We start from the raw sequence: 26,290 nt of genomic DNA, 5'->3' as shown, positions 1-26,290 counted from the left end.
GAAACATCACTGGATTTATCTGAGCTGGAGGCAGAGATAAATAAGAAAATAAGACTAATTTATCACTCTGGTGTTAGTAGCTAAATGAGGCTCTATCTAAGGTTAATTATAAACAACATAATGAAAACTAATAACACTGGGAAAAAATCTTTATTATGGCATTTAAAAAAGAGAAGTACAGGCCTAGGAGCCCTTTCTATCAGCCTCTATAGGACGATTATATTCTCTCTTGAGTGTGCTGGAGTCATTCCGAGAAACATCAGAGAGATGAAATGTTGTTCATTCACTCATGTAATTGTACTGTATGCCTACTATGCGTCGAAAACTATAGTACACTTTGGGAACAAAGGATCAATAAGATACAATAACCTTCAAGGATCTGTTAGTTTAATGGTCAAGAGTGATAGCAACAGAAAATAGTGTGATAAAATCATAATGGAAGCCATCCAGGGACTGTGGGAGAGATAGAGGTTCACCCTATGTCCACCAGGTGTGAGGGGGTAAGGGGGAGTTAATGGAAGAGATGACCTCTCTTCTGGATCTTGAAGGCCAAGTAGAGATTCTCTAGCAGACAAGAGAGGATATATTCTAGGCAGAAGGAGTCACATGGATAGAGGCACATGTGCCTTCTATCCACATTTTGGTGTGGATAGAAATAAAATGGGAATGGGGAGAAGTAGAAGAACTGGACAAGTAGGGGAGCCAAGTAATGCTAAAGAGTCTTATTTCTATCTCGCAGGTGATGGAAGGTCCTTCGTGGACATAGCAGGCTTAACGTTTACCGAAGAAATGTGGCTAACTCAAACAGAAGCAAAATTTGCTGGTTCTGTTAATAGAGTTCCCATCAATCTTTAAGAAATGTATTTTGATAACTTTTGTCTAAAGAAGGCTTGTTTGTGGGAAGAATATATAGAAGAATGTGACTAGATAGAATCCCCACCTTCCCTCTCTGCCCCCCAAAACAGCATGAGCTGGATTGAGAGGTGCTCGTGTGGAGAAGTCAGGACAATAGAAGAATTAGAAATAAGACAATAAAATAGAAAGTGATCGGCTGGTGAGAATAAACTGGAAAAAGTAACGTGTCTCCAGGGAATATGATGAAATAAAGGCACAGGGTAGGGGTTTCAATTCAGTATCTCTTGTTAGGAGTTGCCAAGAGCATAATTGAGATGAGAACTTAGAAAAAGATGACTAACATTTTTGATTTGTAGTTGAAATTATTGTATTTTGGAATCTGGAAGCACTCAGTATATTACCAGATGGATATCCCTTTCACATAAGTCATTTATTAAATGCTTGAATTCTTACCATGGGTAAGGCTGTGTCCTAGAGGTAGACGGATACAAAATCCAATAAAGTGTGGCTCCTTCCCTCAAAAGAGGGAACAAGTATACAAACCAGTGAACAAATATACAAATAATTATAATATAAAACAGTACCAGTGTCATAGAAAAGGCTCAAATATTGCTGCTGGCTTAGAGATGGAAAGAAAAGCATATATTATTTACCAGCCTTAAACAATTTCACAAAACCATTTAAGTCCATGATTCTACATTACAGAGCTAGTGTTGGTGCTTTAGGATCTCATGTTTTTAAGATATGATCAGCTTGATTACAAGCCTGAATGCCTTAAGGAAAAGTTTATAATTTTCAGATGTCAAAGGATGAGAAAAAATCATAGTTAGAGGTTGTAAAAGAAGGAATTAATAGAATGTGTGACTAAGGGTTTGGCATACTTGGGAGGCAGCACACACAATTCTTGGTCTCCTGCCAAAGCTGGGAATGAGGGCCCATTTGGGGAGTTAAGTCCAATCTTTCAAGCTATGGATATCCTGTGACATCACCTATCCCTGTAGAGTGCTAAGTAAGGTTCTCATCAATTGCTATCTCCCTCCCAGTCTTTTGAAATGTTAGGGAAATGAAAACTAGTTCCTTTTTATAGCCGTATAAATACCTTTAGTTTCTGGGGTAAGAAAGTATAAAGAAGGAAGTAGAAGACCTCTTTTCCTTCCCCACCACTGCTTCTCCCCAGATACCCAAGAAATGTACTTAAGAAATTGGGCAAGATAATTTAGTTAAAACTATTATAAGTCAGGGACCTAGGATCCTGAATAAAATGCATGCTCTTGAAATTTTCCCCTGCAAGATCCAAGTTAGCTTTATGCCTCCTCACGTTTGAAACTCTGATTGCTAACCTCTTTGAATCCCTTTGCCTAGTTTTTCCAGCTTTCCATTTGTTGTTAGTCCAGGTTATTTGGAAATTTGAATTTTCTTCATGTTCCTAATAAGCATGCTAAATAAAACCAGATAATGAAAGTCATGCAATGGGACATCTCATTCTTCCCAGAGATGTCAGTTTTTGATTATTGTTGAAAGACAGTTAAATGGAGAAATATTTGGGGGAGTTCCACTGTTAAATATCCCTTGTTACTTATTCTAAGCCTTCCTCAAAGAAATTAATTGACATACATTGTTCTATTTCCAGGCAATTTTCAATTATTGTGATAGTACTTATAACCAAAAGTGGTTTTAATTAATTTTGTGAGTAAATTTAATGACAGCAAAAATGAATATTTATTGAAACAAAGAGAAATTAAATATATTGAATTATATGATTTGTTCTTTATTAGTGAGCTCTTTTTGCTCATGATTCAGTTAAACTTGACATTTTTTCCTGTCTTTTGTTTCCACTGAATTATGAGAATTAAAAAATAAAACAAAACAAAATGTAATTTGTGGCTTTAGTAGGAAGGACCAAGGCACAAAATGGCCTTTCTTTTCAGTCGAATATAAACTTTTGTAGTTGTTTTCTCTGAACTTAACATCTATGATATCTTATAAAATTTAAGGTTTGAATTGTTAAATTATTATCACTAGGATCATACTGTTATATTTAATAAAAGTATAAGAACCAAGTTTCTCCCTAATATTCTTTAACTTTTGAGCTCACCTTGAGTTTTTAAAATTAATACTTATTTTTTAAAATTGAGGATTCATCTTGATTAGTTTTGGAAATAGTATGGATTCCTACTCACCATGACTTTATAAAGGCAATTTCAAGATAATTGTCAATATCATAGAAAGCATATTGATTTTTAAATTCTTTTGTTTCCTAGACTAACCAACTCTTTTCAGTCAAATGGGAGCAAGGAAAATGGAAAAGAAGCTGATGGTAACATTTTTACCTCGGGTGTCTGAGCAGATGGCAAAAAAAGAAATGAAGGAAAAGAATATCTAAGAAGAAATTTAATAAATTATGCTTCAGGTATGTTGAGTTTGAAGTGCCTTTGCGACATCTATGTGGAAATATTTAGTTATTGAATTGTATGAGCTGTTTGTATATTTTGGAAATTAAGCCCTTACTGGTCACATCTTTTGCAAATATTTTCTCCCAGTCTGTAGGTTGTCTTTTCTTTTTGTTTGTGGTTTCCCTTGCTGTGCGAAAGCTTATACACTTGATTAGATCTCATTTGTTCATTTTGGTTTTATTTCTTGTACCTTGGGAAACTGACATAAGAAAACATTGCTATGATTTATGTCAGAGAATGTTTTGCCTGTGTTCTCTTCTAGTTTTATGGTGTCTTGTCTTAATATTTAAGTCTTTAAGCCATTTCGAGTTTTGTGTGTGTATGGTGTGAGGGTGTGTTCTAACTTCATTGATTTACATGCAGCTGTCCAGCTTTCCCAACACCACTTGCTGAAGAGACTGTCTTTTCCCCATTGTACATTCTTGCCTCCTTTGTTGAAGACTAATTGTCCATAGATGTGTAGGTTTATTTCTGGACTCTCTTTTCTGTTCCATTGATCCACAGGTCTGTTTTTGTGCCAATACCACACTGTTTTGATTACTGTAGATTTGTAGTATTTTCTGAGGTCTGGGAGGGTTATGCCTTCTGCTATGTTCTTTTTCCTCAGGATTGCTTTGGCAATTCTGGGTCTTTTATGTTTCCATATAAATTTTAGGATTATTTGTTCTGGTTCTGTGAAAAATGTCGTGGGTAATTCAATAAGGATTGCATTAAGTCTGTAGATTGCTTTGGGCGGTATGGCCATTTTAACAATATTAATTCTTCCAATCTAAGAGCATGAGGTATCTTTCCATTTCTTTGAATCATCTTCAGTTTCCTGTATTAATGTTTTATAGTTCTCAGCATATGTCTTTCACCTCCTTGATGAGGTTTATTCCTAAGTATTTTATTTCTATTTTTTGGTGCAATTTTAAAAGGGATTGTTTGTTTGCATTCCCTTTCTGATATTTCATTGTTAGTGTAAAGAAATATAACCCGTTTCTGTATGTTGATCTTGTATCCTGCTACCTTGCTGAATTCATTTGTCAGTTCTAGTAGTTTTTGTGTGGAGTCTTTAGGGTTTTCTATATATAGTATCATGTCATCTGCATATAATGACAACTTTACCTCTTCCCTACCAATTTGAATACCTAAAGAGGCAATTTAAAACAGCAGAGAATGAGGTTAAAATGATCCTTAAACCTTGCTCCCATCACCCATGAGGAAGTAGGGTCCAGAGGAAGGCCAGATCAGTTTTAGGACATAAAGAAGCTTTGCACACTTGAGTATGTTGTATGAATTGTAACACCAAAAGATGATTTCTGTTTATTATTGAGATTATTTATGGTGTTCATTGAGTAACAACTTGTAATAAGATTAGGACTCCACTTGAATTTCATTTTACCTCAGTCAGTCATGGTTCCATGCTTTTCCCATGACTTCAGCTCATAAATAAAGGTCATTTCCAGTTCAAAAAAATGAGAAAGAAGAAATTGGCTTTGTTTCTAAAAATTCCACTTACCTCTTTTTTGAGCCAGTCATTCTCCCAGATCTCTCGATAGCTGCCCTTGTCAATGAACCTTATAGCATTCTAAAAAAAAAAAAAACTTTTCTGTATTAAAGAAGAGCTGCCACATAGCATTTAAGAGTTTTAGCAATGGGGATACACAATCAACTTATCTGATCATTTAAAATTATGTTTTGCAATTACTTTGGAAATATACCTAAAAACTTTTGGTGCAGTTGTTCTTTCTTTATTATCCTATTGTATTGTTTTTGCTGATTTACGTTGCCTAATACAGGTGATTGAGAGAACTGGACAATGGTTGTCCATTCAATTTGGCCTCTATTGTGACTGAATCTGACTGCTTTGGTGAAATCAGTCATTAATTGATCTGCTCCACAATTAAGATGGTTAAACTGCAGTGATCAAACTTCCTTCAAGTTTATGGTCACAGACATAATTCAATATATAGCAAAGGCATGAATAGATTATATAACTACCTTTTTAATTTGAAAGATTTCTGCATGTCAATAATAACAATATACGTACTTACAAACCTAACAGCCAATAGTTTCAGGATAGCAGGCTGTAGCTAGATAGTCTCCTGGAGAAAGGCATTTTAGACAAAGCAAACAGGAAAATCCTTATTTTATCAGTAGGATCTTAAAATGTAAATTCATATTCAGTTACTAGGATATTTACAGTTTCACCCAAAGGAACTTTATAATGGATGACAGATTCTAGTTATATGTGAGGTACTTTTATATGGATACCGTGCTACAAACGCAGGAACTGAAGGACATAACCACAAGAAGAAAAATTAAGAAAAATATTCTGGTTCATAAACATGGATTGAAATAATTTAAAACTATGTTAAGGGTAAATTTGTGTAAGTCTTTAAAGTAGGAAGATGTGCAATAAATTTCTTTTCTTTAAATCATGGTAATTGACCTAAGAGTGAACCCCCATTTCCTAGGAACCAGGAATTTTTATACTTCAGCTCCAACTGATAAGTCTAAAGTTTATTTGAACATAGAATTTTGTTTGAACAAAAGTAGGAAGTCACTCATTATTGAATTTAGTTGACTAATGGCTTAATTCACTAACAATAGAGTAGTGTTTTCAGCTTTGGCTACACATTAGAATCTCCCAGATATTTTGAAAAATCCAAAAGCCCAGGCAACATCCCAGGCCAATTACATGAGCATCTCTGTGGGTGGGACCCAGGACCCACCTGGGTTAAACAAATTTCTCAGGTGACTCCAATAAGCAGCCAAGGTTGCACAAAAGTAGTAGATTTTAGAAGTTAACACATAAGATGGCCAGAGAAAATGAGGAAAATTCGTTCACGTGTGTGGGTGTTTGGCAGTATGTGGGGAAAAGAAAATGTACAATGTAATGATTAAGAGTAATGATCTGAAGAAGCTATCTTAACTCTCTATTCTGCCACATGCTCTGGGCAAGTTACAAAGTTTCTCTGTGCCTCTGTCTTTTTATTAGCAAGTCTTCCCCTTAACAGGATTGTTGAGAGACTTTAATGTAAAATGTTAGGAACAGTATTGGGAACAGTCTTCATTATATATTGAATGTACATACTGAGGGCATATTTGATCTACATATGCATTTTTAATCATCTTAACTATGATCAGATTACTTAATTGTTGATTTCACCATTTAATCATATTCAGTAACAAAGGGTCTGAATTGCATGGGCAGACAAAACCGTTGGTCAGTTCTCCACATCCTCTGTATTTGTGTTAATCAGTAAAATCATGCAGTAGAATAGTAACACTGAAAGAACAATTGAACCAACAGAGAAGCAACAAACAAGAGCAACTGAAATTCAGTGAAGAAAAGACCAGATGTTTACCACTCTGAAGAAAGGATGTTCCAGATAAAGAGACAATCCCAGCAGGGACCTCACTGATTTAGGAGATAGTCTGGAGACAGGGGAAGGGCAGTGAAAAGGAAAGAAAGTCAGGCATTTGGGGCAAAACAAAGATTAGAAAACATGAATTGGAAATTACATCTCAAACATTTTTTTTTTATATCCCCAATTTTTAAAGCTCCAGCAATGTAAAGTGTACTCTCTTAGGTTTGCATATGTAAGAAAGTACTTTTTAGACAAATTATATTTCATCCTATAATTCATCCAAAATCTAATTTAATAATTTGTTGTAGCCATTATTATTATACTTAAAAATAACTGAATATTAATTTACTGAGCTCTTGCTCTTATGAGGCGCTATCAATCCTCATACTATTCGTTAAAGTTAAATATTATTATTGTCCCCTTTTTATAGATTAGGAAACCGAAGCCCAGAAAAGTCAAGTATAAATTCAGTTTATACACCCAGTAAGTGGTAGAACTGTGATTTAAACTAAACTGCCTAATTTCAAAACACAAGTTTCTGACCGTTATAATACACCATGAGAAAGAAATGGGTGGGGGGAGCTTTGTTTTCTAAGGAAATTGAAATACAGACAGGAGAGGGTGAAATAGGTGAAGGGGATTAAGAGGTACAAACCTCCAATTATAAAATAAATAAGCCATGGGATGTAATGTACAGCATAAGGAATATGGTCAATAATAACTTTGTATGGAGACCGATGGTTACGAGACTTATCATGGTGATCATTTCATAACGTGTGCAAATGTCAAATCCCTCGGTAGTACACCTGAAACTAACATTTCAGTTAAAATCTTGAAATTCTGTGTGAGAAGAATAAAAATCTACTATCAGAAAAAAGAAAGAAAGAAAATTGAGATATACCTCTGTGGCCCATTCCTTCTTTTGGTTCAGTTGCAACAAAGTTTCTCTGATTATTCTCTTTTTGTCATCTTCCAGGGTGATTTTATACTGTTCTTTAAAAAGAAAATTAGAAACCTTAAGATCCTAGGTAAAACTATGAAGTTATAAATTTTATTTTCCATGATCCCCACCTCTCCTTTCTGTGTACTTTTTCTTTTCTGAATTTTCAAGGTACGTTCTTACTGAAGCATCTAGTACCTCCAATTAGAAGAAATGCTCCAATAATTTACTAACACCTTAATGTGAATTCGTTTACGATGATATCTGTCTCATGAATAGTCATAGTTTTAAAGGATTGTCTCTCCAAAGGGAGAATTTCTAACACTTTAGTACCTATGCAGCCGTCTACTTTTCATATCACACAACTTCTGATTCTACCACATAAATATGAAGAGATTTGATTACACACTTGAGTGGCATCCTGTACATCTAACTCCTTCTAACTAATTTTCCAATATTCTTGGCATGCATTTCCTGGGGCAGGAAACACAGAATAAGGAGAGAGAGTAGGAGAGGGGCTGTGAAAGTCAGTAGACCCGTTCTGAGTTGGGTTCAGAGCAAGAAGGGAGAACAGAGATGAAGAAGTGCAGGATTCTCTATCCTCTCCAGATTTTCTTACATCATAAATGTCAGAATTGAGAGAGCAAAGGATCGTAAAATTGGGGGCCTTGAAAGATGCTGAGAGGTCATATAATCAACACTTCTGTTTAAGGAAAGCAAGATGTAGTGACATGAAGGCTGCTTTAGAGAGTGGAGAGAAATAAAGCTGGATAAATGAGACCAGTTTGTTCATTCTTTTATTCAACGAATCATCATCAAGTTCTTTTGATGTGCATGACACTATTTAAGGCACTGGGAATATTGCCAAATAAGAGACAAAACTCCTGCCCTTATGACATGTACATCCTAATGGGGAAGCGAATGAATACTATTTCAGGTGGTGAGGTGTGTGATGAAGAAAAACTAAAATTCTCTGTTTTAGATAGGGTGATCAGAGAAAGCTCTTTTGAGGAGGTAACATCTGAGCAAAGACTGAATACAGTGAGGTAGTCAGTCGTGTGCAACAGGAGGGCAGTGTACCCTCCAAATCTAAGAATCGCCAAAGTTAGTTGTGCTTTATGATAACATCTATGTTATGTGTCCCCATTAGATGTGTTTTATTTATAACATTTGAAGCATAATTACTTGGAAGTCAGAAAGTATCTTCCCATACAAATGATGTTGACAATTACGGTTGCTAGATTTCTGGACTGGTCCCCAGAGACCCATTTAACTTATTCTATAATGAAACAATAGTATTGTACTGAGAGTGTTGTGGAACATAGCTGCCATTTAGGACATTGTTTCAAAGGGAAAAATTTCTTCACAGACCAAGTCAACCAAAGCCAACTCTAAGAACTCTTGAGGATCTTAGGCTACAGGGAAGGAGATCTGCTGGTCTGATCTTTCCATAGTTTAGAGCCAATCTAAGGCTCTGGAAAGCGGGGCAGGGAGCTAGGCAGGAGTTATTCAGCCCTCCTTGTATTTTGTACTGGCATAACTGCTTCCCCTATTCAAGGAAAACTCTGAGCAGAGTGTAAAAACTCTTCCATATCTTTCTATTACCGCAGTCTCTGGAACACAACAGATACTGAAAAATATTTTGAAGAAAATGAACTTTGGCCAGCTGCACGTCTTTGGTGGGCAGTGATCTGAGCCTTCAGTGCCAGGATAGAAGCAGCAAACAATGGCAACTTTGGTGAGGGAAAGGGAGAGTCGAAGGAGGGAAGGGGCGAGCTCTCCCAGGCTGTGGAGTGGCCAGAAAGGAGGCTGGGAACCATCAGTTTCTACCTCTAACAGAGCTGGAACAAGAGTGGCTGAGGTTTATAAACAAGAGTTCATTGGGTTTCGGGTCTAGTCTAACTTGACATCTGGAGAATAAGAAAATGGACATCTTCATTATTCCAACCTACACATATATATGGATATATATATGGATATGTATATATATGGATATGTGTAGGTATGTATGTGTGTGTATATCAATCTATCTGTATAAAACCTGTATTTTTCTTAATCCCATTCAAAGTAATTGCTTGAATGTTTTAATCATTCCAATCTCATTTCTGATGGATTGTTTTTTTCAGTTCAATATCTAGTCCACTAGACTAATGCTAGACATTTATTTAAAATTTCTACCACACAAAATACAACAATCAATCTAAAAGTTGCAGTGCATCAGGAGTTGAGCTATAATGGATTTTACATTCTTAGCATCTGAAAGAAAACATAAAAACTGGAGCTTGATAACATTATATATTAATTATTTGCTATAAATCATAAAAAATAGATTACCAAATATGCTCTGGGTAAAGTTGTAGCTCTCCCTCATGTTAATACTGAAAAAGCGATAATAACATCCAACTCTGTTCCAAATTCCATATACAACTCTATGGACTGTTTTTCTTCTCAAAAGCAGAGCAGCTAGCACAAGGGAGGATGTGAAAATCTCCCTGTTATCCTTTGAAGTTCAGAGGATGCTTCAGGTAGCAACTATTAACCACACATTTGTGAATACGGCCATAGAAACTGGGAGTATGTAAAAGTCTCCTTCCCAGAAAAGTTTGGAACACTGCAAATGGGAGCTTGGGAGATTATGACTTTGTGCCTTTAGACTCCTGGCTGCTCAGATGCCCGGTCTAATATGGTCACTTCTCAGAAGCTGACCACACTTCTCAGAGGCTGAAGCTTGCTTTGCGTTGTTCTCTTTTCCTTGTTGTGTGTGGCTCTGCTTTGGCTCTGCTCCACGGCTTTTTAGGAGTCTGTTCACTCTTCACACACTTCCGGGTGTCACCCAGCTTCACTGTGCCAGTGACTTCCTTTGAGCCCCCTCTGGAGAAAACCAAGCAAGGGCAGGTGGCAACACTGGCCATGTAGCGGTTTCTTCAGGCAGAGTGCATGTTAGAGAGCCCTCCCTACCTCGCTGCATCACAGAGCTGGGAGGACTTATTTGAAGCATAAGGGTTTGGGTCTGACACACACCTGTGTTCAAATCCCATTTCCACTGCTTACTAAATCTGTGAGTTTAGTTAAGGCAATTAACTTCTCCGGGCCTCTGTTTCCTCATCTTTAAACTGGGCACAATGGTATCCAACTCAAAGGAACTTGTACGAGTTGGATGAGATAAGGTATAGAAAAGCAGGTGCTGGGACTGTGAGTTCTGTTGGAGATCTCTGAGGTACTCTCACTTTACAGGCGAGGAAACTAGCATTCAAAGAGGTGGACATGAACCCAAGTGTTTTAACTCACTGTTAGTGTACAAAGAAACTTTTCAGGATCCCTGTCCCATGCACCTGGTCAAGGACAAAAGTAAAAACTCTCTGTGACTCTAATATCTGATGATTTGTAATAACCCATACTTTCTCTGTTCCTGAGCCTAATCTAAGGTTCCCTTTCCTTTTATTGAGAGAAAGAGCCTTGTCCTGGTTTTATCAGTGACTGTGTTTTCTACACCCTATATCCCGACATCTCCTTCTAGCTGAAGTTCAGGGAAGCAGCTCCAGGTTCTTCCTCCCCATGCCCCTAGGGCTCAGGGTGGCTACTGAATAAGATAGGTTGGACAGCTGACCAAAGAATGGTTTGTGCTGGGGCCAACCGATGACCCATGAGGAGGCATGGACGAAGGTCTTTGGTCACCTTTGACTAGATAGGTGATCACACTGGCTCTTTTCAGAATCTGGGTTGTAGAATACTGCAAGAATTGGTCTGTGGGAAGCAAGAAGAGAATGGGGACAGGCACAAAGAGCAAAGCAGAGGTGCCACAAGAGGGACAGTCACAGACCATGAGTGACAAATGTAGGGAGGAGCATCCCTAGAGCCACCACTGATCTGATGGCCTTCTGTTTCCATCTTCAGTCCTCCCATTCTTCAGTACACGTGTTACATCCAACAAACATGATCATGGGACATCAAGAAACCTTATTTTTCTCTCTTGCCTTTAAAATTCATACTGTGAGGCTAGAAGCTCTCTCTCAGTAAGATACATGGCAATCCTATGACTTTTCTGGTTCCTTTGTGATAACAAAATATCTTCCAATCAGAAATTAATATGTCTAGTCTTTATAATAATTGAAATTTTAAGCTTCATTTAAAGTTATGGCTGTTCCCTTCCTAGCTTAAACCTACTACCATTTCCTCTGACTTGAACTTCTATGCCTTCTTCCTCAGGGCTGAAGGGGAGCCTGGAAAGGGACAGGAAAGCACTTACTTGACTGATACTATCTCAAGCTGATGTCCCATTTTCTGGGTCTAGTTAGCATTTAAGATTGATTCTCCTCTCTTAGGGGTGGTTTTTGTAGGTTCTCTGGAGGACCGCCTCCCCCATTGCTAGTTATATTTTACCTGCATGCCCTTGATACAGGGGAAATACTGCCCTTGGAGGTTGGCTAATGACTCTTCCTTTGGCCTCTGGGTCTCAGTTTCCTCCTCCCTCCCACATAGACAGGCTCCTGTTTCTCTTTGGGGGCACCATGGCCCCTCTCATCAGCCCTCAGGCAAGATTTAACAGGACTGCATACCAGCTCTCTTTCACAACCGGTCCACAGGAAACACTCCTTCTCGCTTTGCCACAACAAACTCTGGAAGTGCAGGCTGCTACAGGCTGAAAGTCTCTGACCCCCCACCCGCGCCCGCCCCAGATTCTTAGGTTGAAACCTAATCCCCAATGTACTGGTATTTGGGTGGTCGTTAGGTCAGGAGGGTGGAACCCTTATGCATGGAATTAGTGCCCTTATGATAGAGACCCCAGAGAGTTGCCTCGCCCTTTCACTACGTGAGGTTACAGCAAATAGAAGGCATCGATGAACCAGGAAGCAAGCTCTCACTGGGCACCGAATCTGTCAGTGACTTGATCTTGACTTCCCAGCCTCCAGAACTGTGGGAAACAAACTTCTGTCATTTGTAAGACACCCAGTCTATGGTACTTTGTTATAGAGGCCTGAATGGACTAAGACACAGGCCCAGCCCAGGGCAGCAGCTGCCGACCTCTTCTTTGCTCTGATGTTAGAACAGTTACCTAGTCAGCCACTTATCCCATAGATTTTTTTCAGGGATGAGTCATAAACTAGATCTCAATGTCCCCCCACCTCCGCCCCAAACTGCAGGGAACACATGTTGAAGAATCTGAAGAATTTCCTTTAAAGACCTTCCGACTTGATTTGAGATGAAGGAGGAATTACCCTTCGCCTGCCCGTTTGGGGGACTGTGTACAACTCACAGCACACCAAGAGCTCTTTCCAAAACCTGTCTCCTTATTTCCAACAGTCTTTTCATGGCTTCCTCAACCTCTTTTATAGACTGGAATTCAGTGGTTGAAGGTGTGAAACCAGTTTTCTGCCTCATCATATTGGCAGCCTGCCTGGCGATATCTCACTTTACTTTGAAATGTGGTATCCATTATATAGACAACCAGGTTTAAACCGAGACTAAAATAGTTTCATTTTGATATCATGTTTCACTTACAATAAAGCCCCTTTCGACTAAAGTACTTGTTCCTTGCAATTAAAGCAGTCTAGCTAACACAAACTCCATGATCATGGGTGTGGGAGGAGAATTCTAGAAAAGTCATGGAAGAAGGAGAGAGGTGAGAGGAAAAGAAGAGATGGTGGTAGTAAGACTTCAGATAAATTTAATTTAGGAGTTCTACTCATATTCATTGTGCCCAGTTAGTGGCCCCCAAGGTGCTTTAATCATCCCCAGGCAGAATTGCTGCTGTATGGTTAGGAGAAGTGCCTAAAACTAATGGCAAATGAGATAAGCCCATAACAGCCATTATCCCATGACACTTAAAACAGGCTATACGCCAAGGCTCAACCAGCAGCATATAAATGTTATTACCCCCACCACAAAGTTGGATACAATAGCATGAAATTTTCAGCTCAAAGAAATCACCCAAATTTCTAATCAGGATAACGGGTTAAGTTTATATGAGAAGATCACTCTTCCTACTTAAAAACCATAAAATAAAGGAATGCTGGAAAAATTATTTTAAAAATTTTAAGCATACTAGAACAGTAACAATTTTTAAAGTGTGGTATTGTTGCACAAATATATAGATCCATGGAACAGAATAGAAAAGACAGAAAGAGATCCAAATACACATGGGAAATGGAAGTATGATAAAGTTAGCATTTTGGATCATAGGGTAAAAATGGCTTATTTAATAGGTGATGTTGGGACAACTGGAAAGCCATCTGGCAAAAAATAACGTTGGTTTCCTATCTCACACAAAAAAGTCAGAGATTAAATATAAAAATGAAGCCATAAAAATTCTAGAAGAAAAATATTAGAGAATGTATTTGTAATATCAGAAATCATAAAATCAAAGTGATAAGTTAGGCACTATAAAACTATAAAATTTCCTCATACAAACACTGCATAAACAAAAGACTAATGACAAATGGGAAAAATATTTGCATCTTATATCACAGTTAAAGAGCTAATTTCCTTGAAATGTAAACAGCTCCACAGCACGATAGAAAAATGGGCAAAGATGTGAACAGAAAGGAAATTCATATGGTTCTTGAACTTATAAAAAGATATTCACTGTTGCTTATAGTAAGAGAAATGGAAATTAAAGCTACAATGAGATACCATTTTCTACCTATAAGACTGGCAAAGAACAAAGAGGTGGATCACAACCCCTGTTGTTGAAGAAGTGGGAAAACAGACATCCTCACCACCACCAGCCGGAGTACATTTGGTACAACCTCTACGCAGGGCCATGCCTATCAGTGTAAAAATGAATAGGCTGTTTGGGCCAGCCATTTCCCTTTAGAGATGCACATAACTGAAATTACATACATACGAGGGTATTCATCGTAGTAAAATGAGATTGTGTAAGGATAGTCACTGCAGTATTATTTGTAATAGTAAAAGATGGGAAACAACCTAAATGCTTATGAGTAGGGGACTTTAAAAAATTATGGTACAACAAAGTAGCCATTGGGGGGATGAGGAAGTATTAATATGTACTCATCTATAAGGATGTCCATATTGTTACCTGAAAGAGCAAGTGAAAAATTGCATCTGTGGCATGCTGCTTGTGACATATATATACATACTGAAACATGCATGGACTCTTTCTGAAAGGTTACATAAGGACTGGTAATAGTGTTTTTATCTAGAGGAAGGATCTCAGTGGCTGGGGGATTGACAGGGGTAGGAGGGTGTCACTCTTACTTTCTTCTTTTGGCGAGGAGAAGCTTTTGAAAAATTGTAACTGATTTGGGGCCAAATTTACACTACCACTGTGGTACAGAGGCGCTGAGCCGAGAAACTTACATAAAAATTGGTCTAGAAGCAGACTGACTGTACAGAGCCTCAGAGGGGATAGTGGGAACGACCCCGAATGAACGCTCCTTCCACAAAACAGGGTACCATTACCAGCTGGGCTCAGAACTGCCATCCAACCACAGTGTTCTTTCAGGCCAGATTTCTCCTGAGTGTCTGGTGTTCTTTTAAGCCACTATGCCTCAGTGACAGACAGCTGGCCGGCCTCATAGTTCCCAGCTCTGATCCTGGTAAGACTCATTATGCCCGAGGCCACCCTGCTCTATACCCTCTTCACTTCCTGTCTTATGTTTGTTCTCCAGTTTTTTCCCCCCGACTGCAACTTAGCATTTACTTGGCCATTTTTCTATAACGATTCTGGTTGTCCAGCCTGGGTGGGTTGCCTCAGCTTGCCTCAGGTGAATTCCTTCTCTAATATAACCCCTTCCCAGGACTCCCCAACCTTGGTGGAATTGGCCCAGACCCAGGTGTGAGAGCAGGCAGACACCCACCCACTGAATGAAGCTTCTTTCTCAAAGTCGGTTGCAGTGTTTCTATACACACAGAGGCACACACTCCCATCCCTTTACTTCCCCTTCTCAGTTCCATAGGTGGTCCTGGGATAGTTTCTTTACTTCCTCCCTTCACCTAATCCTTAGGCGCATAGTGCTTGTGCTGACAGCTGAGAGTAACGGATGATTCGGGGGTACCCGTTTCTTTCTTCCACCAAATGTCTGCCCCTGAAAGATTTTTTTATTGAATCTGAACCAGCTTTCTTGCAACTGACCTGACATTTTCTCAGCATTCTCTTTAACTCTGTTGATGTCATTCTGTAAGGAGGTAATGAGTTTAGCATGTTGTTCACTCCCTACATTCTTGTACTCCTCCCAATATTCTTTCTCACTGAGTTTCTCAAGAAACAGTTTCTCAGCATTATTTATTTGGATGCGCATATCTGTTGAAAGAAAATCGAGACTTTCTGTCATTTCTATTGTCCTTGCAACCATTATATGTTGCAATCTGTTTTTGTGAAGTTAAGGTCTGATGTGAAAATATCAACTCTTAAATACCATTTTATATCTATAATTTAGGGAAATCTAAACTATTCAAACTATTGTTTATCTCTCATGATTCAAAATCTAAGTAAAATTAGACTTCCAATTATAAAGTAGTTGTGTGGTTTGGGGCTGTGATTGAGAGCTGTAACATGCAATCAACCTATATGCCTAGGGACCCACAAGCTTAAATTATGCCTGTGATAGCTTGATAAGTGTCCTGTTTTGTACAATATATTATGTCGCATATACTTTTTATTAGTAAATTGTCATTTTTCTGGTCATTATGTGTCTGGGCAAAGTGATTTCAACTTAACATCCTTCCACAGTACTTGGCGACCATTTTTGTAGGTAAGTTGTTTGATTCCATCATTTAAATTTCAATTGTTTGAGCTTCCCTTGTGTGAAATGATAGCATATGATAGTCATAATAACCTGCCTTCCCCTAAGCCCACACAGTGAGACTTCAGAGTGAAAGGTAAGTTCCCCAGTTACATGTGTACAAATATGGAGCCTCTCAATCATATAGACTTCCAGCTTGCCCTGGTGTACTTCCTACACATGATACTCTACTCAGTCTTTAGGCTGAGTATCATGCTGCTGAATATTCTGGAAAAGGCAGCATTACAAAAAGCCAGGTCCGATGAACTGAATGGCTATTTGACGCACTACCACGCACCATCTTGTTTGAGAGCCCCTGAGGGCAAGACCACGTCTTATTCATCTCTGTCCACCCAGCACTTGGCACAGAGTCTGGCATTTAGTTGGTGCTCAATCGATGTTTATGACTGAAGCATCCCATTCAGGCCAGAGAGGTGTTCTTCAGTCCAAAGGTCCAGGAGTTCTCCAGACATGTCTTTTTCCAAGACATGATAATATATTTTTAATATATCTATTTTAATATATACTTAATATATTAAGAATATAAGATAATATATTTTAAACTCCCTTAATAAATGGTACTTGTTATTATCATTAAACAATTAAGAACACTGCACCCCAGTGATCAGCTGTCCTCCGATGTGGGCAGACTGTTGCTGTCTCAGCCCTGCACCATGTTCAGTCTTTGTGGGGAGGGTTGATTGATGTCACTGAAGCTTTTGAAAGAGAGGGGGGTGTAGTGACTGTTGCTCTACTTTCTCAGAACCCCTTTCTCTCTTCCCTTCTAGTAACACATGTCTCCTGTCCCTTGTCATATAAGTAGACCGATTACAGTCGCCCCTTCTCCTGGCTTTAGGGATTGGTCCAGGGCTGAGCAGGTGCCCCAAGCTGGGCAAATGCTCGGAGTCCTCCCCTAGAAATATTTTCACTGGTGGAAAACATGTCTCTTTTGTCTCCACTTTGAGGTTATAAGGAGGTAAGTTCAGAGGTGTCTCTGGTCAGAATTCCAGCCTCACGGGGAGAACATTCTCAGAAAAAGGAGCCAACTTTCAGGGGGAAGGCAGAGAGAGAAGACGTGTAAGAGGAGCAGCGGGTGGAGGGAGAGGAGGTGGGAAAAAGAGGGAGGGTGATACAGGGGGAGAGAGAGGGGCAAGACACGGAAATTAACAAAAAGACGCTGAGATCTGACAGCATGTGAGGCTCTGGGTCCAGGTCAGTAGCACTCTGCCTTTTCTGTCTGGTTACAAGAAAAAATTAACATCTTCTTTATGCTTGGACTAGTTTGGATTGGATTTTTATCCTTACAGCTGAAAGAGTCCTAACTAAACATTGGAAGAAGGGAGTTTTGTCAGCACTTCTCAAACTTTACTGTGCGCAGGACTCCCCTAGGATCCCGTCCAAATGCAGATTCTGATTCAGCAGGTCCGGATGGGGGTCTGAGGTTCTGTACTATCACAAGCTGCCAGGTGAAGCTCCAGCTGCTGCTCCACAGACCAAACTGAGTTGAAAGTGACTGACTACCTGGTACAACATGTCACTGCCTCAGGGATCCTTTGTAGACACATCTGTTCTCTCTTTCCTTCTCTTCCTCAGCATCTGTGGGCTTCTTTCTTCCTTGGACTGCTGCACATGCCCAGCCCTCCTGTTCTTAGTCACCCAGCATGTCCCCAGTCTTGTATGACACACATACCCCAGCACTCAGCCCAAACCACAGACAGGCACACCTTAACTAACCGGGCCCATTCCCTTTGAAGGCAGTTTAGGGAGCACATCTAAGTATCTGCTTTGGTCTCACACCCATCTCAAGGGTGTGACTTCTTAAAGCATTCCTTCCGAACATAAGCAGAACTCTCCTAGACAGGAGCCCGACCAGGAAATACGTCTACCACCTCATGACATCACTGTTGTTCACACAGGGACTTGGCAGGAGGAGGCTTATGGGAAAGTTTTAGAGACCCCCCCCCCAAAAATGAAATTTGCTGATTGACCTTTGGCGTTGGTAACTATTTCTTTCAAAATAACAAATATCTACAAAGGGAATGCCTGCTCTGCGCCAAGCGCTTGGGTAAGGAGGCTCTCTAAAATGCTTGGGGAAACTCAAGAAAATCTAGTCCATTTTTTCGCCTCTCAGATTCTAATACTGCTTCCTGAGAGCACTCAAGTCTCTCCCTTGTTATCCAGCTTCCTAGCTGAGATGGTATTTATAGAGGTTCTGGCAAAAGTTTTAGAAATCTGAACAGCAAGTTTATGATGAAGGGATAGGATTTTTTTTTTTTTTGCGGTACGCGGGCCTCTCACTGCCGTGGCCTCTCCCGTTGTGGTGCACAGGCTCCGGACACGCAGGCTCAGTGGCCATGGCTCACAGGCCCAGCCGTGGCATGTGGGATCTTCCCGGACTGGGGCACGAACCCGTGTCCCCTGAATTGGTAGGTGGACTCTCAACCACTGCGCCACCAGGGAAGCCCTGTCTTTGTTTTTAATCACTGCCCTTACTCCTCCTCCTCGCTTGGCTTCAGTATCTCCACCCACTTTATTTCCCTCTCTCCTCTACTTACTTATATGTGTTTGTGGTTGTGGTGATGATGTCATTTGAAATGTGTTCACAGCCTTTTGAACATATTAGGAGACAAAAGCATTAATACATTCAAGAAATAACTCGATACAGCTTTATGATAATTTTCTAAGTTTCTAAATCACCTTTCAAGTTTTGTTCCTGGTCTCTTTCAAACTTCCATTTTTCCTTCATTGCTTCTTCAACTTCCTCTCTTGTTACAACTGCTAATCCCTTTGACTTCTCCTCACTCAGTTCCTTTAGTAGGTTCCTTATGTGCCAAATCTGTTCATCCTTTAAGCGTTTATTCTGTCATGAATATCAACAGTTGTTAATTACATCTGCTGAAGTACTTCCATTGATTTCCCTCAAATAGAGTTACACATTGAGGTTTGCAAAATGACAGATATTTAATGAAATAAGTTATTCAATAACATGTCTAAAGAACATATGGAATATGGAAGACTCAAAATTAAACCCATCAATACAGTAATCACTGAAGAGAAAGTTACATATTAAAACCTGCGTTATTAATCTGCTAGTCTATCACCCTATCATAGGATTGGTGAACATTAAAATTAGATTTCAGAGGTCAGTTTCTTCAACTCCCACAAACACCTTGCTTTTCTAGGAAACATCGTTCATTTAGTCAATATTTATGGGGCATCTACCATATGCCAGGTAGTCTTCGGGACACTAGGAATATATCAGTGAACAAAACAGACAAAAGTACTGCTCTTGTGGAATTTACATTATTCTTTGTTTTTCTCACAAATGACCCTAATTCTCTTGTTCTGGGGTGATGGTTACTATTTCAATACTCCACACCTGAAGTATGGACTGTGTTCCTTTTGTGAATATCCCACCTATGTTTCCAAGTTTCTTACTTAATCAACTTAGAGTTTATTCTTGCCCTTCCTAGCTTATTATGTATATGTAGAGATATTTTACTGTGTGTGAACTTAATACCTTTTCCTTGTAATTTTCTTAGCCTCCCTTTAAGTTTTAATTCTCACTTTCCTGGTGCCTCTCCTTCAATTTCTTAAACCTAATAAAATGCACAAACTTAAAATATTCTAATACTTCTTTTAAAAATTATTTTTCCTATAATTTAACATTCTCTTTACTATAGCTTTTTCAACATTATATTTTATTTCTGATATTCACATCTTTTATCCTCTTAACCTACATGGATACTCTACTGTAAGAGTATTTTCTTTCCCAAAATTTATTCTCTGGGCCAGTGCTTTGCAGACTTCAATGTGTATACCCAACACTTGGGGACCTTTTTAAAATGCAGATTCTGGTTCAGTAAGTTTGGTATGAAGCCTGCAATTCTGCACTTCTGATAAGCTCCAGGTGATGCCAAGCCTGCTGGCCCGCAACCCACAGTTTGGGTAGCAAACTTCTTTCAGGTAATCCAAATATCTGTGATTTATTGATAGTGCTACGGCCTACTAAAACTCAATTCTTTAACACTTAATCCAACAAACTTTAAAGTTGAGGGCTGAAAATTTTGATTTCTAGTTTAATAAACTCCCTGGACAGGATTATGTAACCTTAGTGCTCTTTAAGTTATTCCACAGGCTGCGTGACATTATTGCCATTTCAGTGCATTAGAATTTTAATTTAAAACTTTGATAAGCTGAAAGAAAGCAACAGACAATTAACTTTATGATGATGCTCAGTATTGAGAAATACAGGCCAAAAAAAAAAAAAAAAGACTGGGACTGGACAGGCTTTGAGTGATTTCAAAAAAATGGAAATAAAGATTAAAAAGATATGGGCTTCCCTGGTGGCGCAGTGGTTGAGAGTCCGCCTACCGATGCAGGGGACATGGGCTTGTGCCCCGGTCCGGGAGGATCCCACATGCCGCAGAGCGGCTGGGCCCGTGAGCCATGGCCGCTGAGCCTGTGCGTCTGGGGCCTGTGCTCCGCAACGGGAGAGGCCACAACAGTGAGAGGCCCGCGTACCGCAAAAAAAAAAAAAAAAAAAAAAAAAAAAAGGTTAAAAAGATATGATATTCAAAATTTGGTCGTTTAACTTCTCTGATCTTTTGTTTGTAATATTCTAAAGTATCATAATTCTGTCTCTGAAGAATTTTTAGTACCGAAGGGTTCATAATATATCTGAAAACTGAATCTCTTTCCTTCTGTGTAAAATCTTATTGGGCATGATGTAAGCAGGAATGGTGGAATAAGACTTCTGAAAATCCTCTCCTTCATAAAAGCAATGAGAAAAAGTTGGCAAAAATTGTCAAAATCAACTTTTCAGAACTCTTGAAATTAAAGGCTTTGCAGTAACTTCCAGGGAGTGTTTATTCAAGAAAAATGGTTGAATCTTGGTAAGGACAAGTGAGCTTTGTGGCATTTTAACGTGCTCTAAAAACCAAAAGCCCAAGGTTACGGTAAAAACCAGCAACTTAGCAGCCTGGGGTTGAGGGTCATGGAGAGAAGTGAGGGGAACAGAACTCTTCCAAAGCTCAATTCCCAAATAACAGTCATTATTTGACCTACCTGGTAATTCCCTGGAAAAATCCCACTGGGAAACCTTGTCTTTATTTGACCTGAGTCAGAGCTTACCCAATGTGTGACCAGCCTTTTCCCAGATTGATGTTGGTCAAAAACAATCAGAGGCAGATGTTTGTCAAAAATAATCAACAATTGTTGAACATTACAGCTCCCTGAGGCGGTAATAAAAGTTGAGGTAAACAACAAGCTGACCAAAAAACTTTAAAAGAAAGCTGCAGATGAGATGTAGAGCGCTTTGAAAGCTCTGACATATTCCTGGGAATCTAAAAGGCCACATGCATGTATAGGGCATATATATAAATTTAATAACATCTATATTAAACTTCCCAAATCCTGTATGAATTTCAAATAGAAAGGAAATGTGTCTGACAATGTTATAAAATTCGCTATGTCTGAAAAATTATTTTGAGCTACATACCAAAATAAAATTTATTTAAATATATCCACCAATATGCTAAAAAACATTTATCTTACGAAGTGAAGTACATTTATTATTTGAGGTAAGAATAATTATCACATTATAAAATAGAAGAAAGGAAATTTAGTAATTAAGCTACAAAGAAAGGATTAATTTTGTTTTGTTATAAGGCCATCTCATGGTCTTTTTTTTTAACTTTTTAAGACTCACAAGAACGAGAATAGAAGTTGCCAAAATAGGACACACAGTTCCCATCTACTATTCACCCAGCTTTCCCCAATGATAACATCTTATCTAATGATAGTACAGTATCAAAACCAGGAAATTGACATTAGTACAATGTTATTAACTGAACTAGAGACTTTATTTGGATTTCACCAGTTTTTACATTTTTTTTAGTGTATAGTTGTGATATTGTAATCTATAAAAATATATTTATTTGGTCATTCAGATGACTAAAACATATTTCTTTGCTATATTTGGTTTTCACCCATAGTTCCTGGTCCACAGTGCCCAAAACCCTTGGAATTTCTGCCATCACAATTGGGTTTATGTTAATGAAAGTGACTTTTGAATCCCATAGGTGGGGAGAGAGGGAAGGGGCCTGGTTGCCAGGAGAACCAACCAAATTATTAGAGGGTTGGAACTTTCATTCCCTCCCCCTGATTTCCGGGGAAGGGAGAGGGACTTGAGGTTGAATTAGCCGCTATTGGCCAATGATTTAGTCAATCATGATTATGTAATGAAGCCTCCATTAAAACCGGAACAAGGAGCGTCTTTTGGTCCTTTTTGAGAGAGCTTCCATGTGACACTGTGTTAGGCCCCAAGCTTCATAAGGACAGAAGCTCCTTTGTTCAGGACTTTGCTCTATGTATCTCTTCATCTGGCTGTTGATTTTGATTCATATCCTTTAATATCCTTTTTATGATAAATCAGTAATCTAGTGAGTAAATGGGTTTTCCTGAGTTCTGAGAGCCATTCTAGCAAATTAATTGAACCTGAGGAAGGGGTTGTGCAAGCCTCTGATTTATAGCCAGTCGGTCAGAAGCACAAATAACAACCTGGGCTTGCAGCTGGCGTCTGAAGTGGAGGGTGGTCTTGTGGGACTGAGCCCTTTACCTGTGGAATCTGATTCTGTCTCCCGGTAGGTAGTGTCAGAGTTGAGCTGAACTCTCAGACACCCCGTTTGTGTCTGAGATTCTCTTGCTGGTGAGAGGAAGCCTCCACACATACAAGTTGGAACTGGGTCGGGAACCCTTTCAATAGGATTATGAATTCTGTCACATATGAGAAGTATCACCATGAAGATGGCATTTGAAGCCATGATGTTAAATAAGATGATCCAGAGAGAGTTTAGAGTGAAAGAGAAGGATGGAGATCAGAACCTCGATACATACCCTAATTAAAGGGTGGTTCTAGGAAAAGAACAATGAAAACCAAGAAGAAATGATCAGAGAAGTAGAAGGAAATTTAAGAGTGATATCCTGGAACCCAAAGGAAAAAGAGTTTCAAGATGACAGGAATGACTGCTGAAGGAGTAAGGGGTAAAGAAAGGACTACAAAGAGTCCATTGAACCTGGCTAACTGGTCATTAACAACTTTTGCTAGAGCGGCTGTAGGGGAATAGCAGAAGTGAAAGTATGTGTCGGGAAGTAAGGATGTGGACATACTGAACTATGAAATATCTAATGATGTAGTGGAGCAATGAATGCAAACAGAGAAAGAAAGATAATAAACATCTAAACAGAACTAAACACATAGGAAGAGATGATGGGTAGGAAGGGAGAGGGGCATTTCCGATTTCCACATAACTGAAGAGAAAAATATATCGTGCTAATGAGTCATGTTTAACTTAGCAATTTAAATATCTGTGACCTCAAATTTTTTTCCTCCCACTGGTGTTTGTGTGAATCAACTCAATATATATTTATTGAACATCTACTCATGATGGGCCTTTCTGGAGAAACAAAGATAAGATTTGATTGCTGCTGCCTAAAGGGCTTTCAAGTGAATAATGGAGAAATATTTTTACACGACATCCTAGCTCAGATGGGGGGAATGAACAGGGGCTAGCCAAGAGAAGAGCATTTCAGGAAGAGGAAACAGCCTTTTTGTTGTAAAGGTACCATAGTAAGAAAAAGATTGGGTTTTCTAATATTTAAAAGAAGCAGGGGTAAGCAAAGGGTGGGGCGGCTGGAGACAAGATTGGAGAGGTGAGCAGAGGTCAACTTTTGCAGGGCCTTGAAGACTTTAGGAAGGACTATGGATTTTACTTTGTGCAGTAGGAAGCCACTGCAGGGTTTTAAGCACTGAAAAGTTTACCGTATTCCAAGGGTAATTCTGGTTGCACTGTGGAAAATGTACTGGTTAGAGGAAGGATGGGTAAGAGAAGATGGTGGCTTAAACTGTGGCAATAGCAGCATAAATGGAAAGAAATAGATACATACGGTTGAGCTAGAGTCTGCATTACCGTGCTCCTCACTGCTGGGTCCACTAATGACTCCAAGACCTATCGCATTCTTGAGCTAATCCTCATGGAAACAAGAACTTTGTTTCTGGCTCCAGTTGATGGGTTATGGGAAAGTGATTCCTCAGTCCTGATCTGTTGTCCTTTCCACAACCAAATGGAAATCCCAAAGCTGGCCTGGGAGTTCCCATGCTGACCACTAGGGGATGTGCATTGGCCCCTGGATGGCAGCTCACTCTCATGTGCTCTGGAATCACATCATGCGGAACCTGCCTCCAAGTGCCTAAGCCAGACTTCCCCTTTCCACTCTCATCCACAGACTTCAGTTTCATCGATCCTATTGCAAGTATTTGATTCTTCAGAATCATGACAATGTCAGGGTCACAGTTATATCACCACCAGGGCTTGTCTTGCCCAATACATATTTGCCGAACAAATACACCCTATAAGGAAGACAGGAATCCTCATTTTACAAGGGGGAAATTGAGGCTTACACCAGTTTGGCCAAAATGACATCAGCAGAAAGTTGTACAGTCAGGATGCAAATTTAGGTCTCTGACCCAAATTCTGTTAAAATTTGTAGTCTTTTTAGACAAAAGCCAAATAAAACAGGTGTGGAAATTTCAGGGTACATATAAAATAAATGTTTTAAGAGCAGACACCCTCAGTATTTCCTCACTCATGAGACCCCTTAAGGGCTAAGTTGTATGCGTCATCATTTACTGCTTCCTAACTTTATTTCTGTTGGTCCTGAGAGTCATACACGGCACCCCTTTGATAGTCATTTTATTCTAATTTCATAAAAATAAATCACTTAAACAATAAATTAGTCATTTTAACAACTGAGATTGTACTTTTCAGATAATCTTTACATATGCACACACTCTGAAAATCTAAAGGAAAACAGATACAGAAATTTAAAATAGAGAACCAATGTTTTATAGTGTGGTTAAATAAGAATTTAAAAGATAAATGTGGTTGCAGAGCTTTAAAATTTTCAACATAAGATTCAGTGTCCGCATGATCTAAATAACACAATTCAAGCTGACTTCCTTTGACATTGTAATTAATATAATAAGAACAGCAGTATCCTCTTGTCTCCCATGTACAAAAATGTATTTAAATATAGTGTAAATTTATCAACTCCAAGAGCTAAAGAAGATAATTTCCTAGAGTTCATTTCATCATAACTCACAATTTTTTAAAGCATTTGTGTAAATGTTTAATGACTAGATATTGGCTTTAAATTTTATACTTACTCTTTCTTGATACTTTTGGTTCTTTTCTCTCATTTTCTTTATTTGAGCCATGTATCGTTCTACTGCATTTTCCTTTATTTGACAGCTGATAACAAAGACAAGATGTATTTTACAATTGTTTGCCTTAGGAAAAACTAATGAGATAAAATTTAAAAATTAATCTAAATTAATTTGAATTGAAATAAAGTATTAAACCTATTATAAAGACCCATTTAGGGATAAGAATCTTAAGTGATTTTGTGTTTCTGAGTATATTTTACTCACTAAAATATGTATTAGAGAGATAACTTCAAGCTTTTAAAACTTGTCGTTGTGGATGTGGTTTCATATACATTCCTGCATCACTGACAACCTGAATTTTCTGAACTGTATCAAACTCAAAGACACCACCAGACGTTTTCAAAATAATATCTGCCAGCAGCTGCCAGCCGCAACCTTATGGTCTCAAGGTCTCCCCTTATAACTGTGTGATGATTTTGGACCCCAACCAATCCTTGCTTAACAAGCACCCTTACTTCTTGCCAGCTCCAATCCTAATTCTTGACAAACAACGTGTAACTGTGGTTTTTTGCCTATATAAGCCCCCCCATTTCATAGTCAGTGGAACACAATTCAAGTGCTTCTTGAATCTGTGTCTCCTGGGCTATAGTCCTCAGTTTGGCTTGTATAAAACTCTTTTCTATTTTTATTACAGGTTGTTTGTTGAGTATTTGCCT

General features: G+C 38.8%; 1 protein-coding gene across 1 annotated transcript in view; it reads right to left on the bottom strand.

Moving 5' to 3' along the window:
- Positions 1 to 26,290, bottom strand: part of CCDC83 (coiled-coil domain containing 83) — a 46,750-nt gene that overhangs the window by 13,343 nt on the left and 7,117 nt on the right. The window contains exons 3-7 of the mRNA XM_027083579.1: positions 25,575 to 25,659; positions 19,046 to 19,208; positions 15,700 to 15,867; positions 7,566 to 7,657; positions 4,810 to 4,878 (exon numbers count right to left, since the gene is read on the bottom strand). Coding sequence (XP_026939380.1) covers positions 4,810 to 4,878; positions 7,566 to 7,657; positions 15,700 to 15,867; positions 19,046 to 19,208; positions 25,575 to 25,659 — 577 coding nt within the window. The remainder of the gene's footprint in view (positions 1 to 4,809; positions 4,879 to 7,565; positions 7,658 to 15,699; positions 15,868 to 19,045; positions 19,209 to 25,574; positions 25,660 to 26,290) is intronic.

Source organism: Aethalodelphis obliquidens, unplaced genomic scaffold (assembly GCF_003676395.1).
Source record: "Aethalodelphis obliquidens isolate GAN/ISIS:26980383/991018 unplaced genomic scaffold, ASM367639v1 scaffold50, whole genome shotgun sequence".
NCBI classification, from domain to species: domain Eukaryota; kingdom Metazoa; phylum Chordata; class Mammalia; order Artiodactyla; family Delphinidae; genus Aethalodelphis; species Aethalodelphis obliquidens.
Note: the sequence above shows the minus strand (reverse complement) of the source record. Positions and strands in the feature narration are given on the sequence as shown.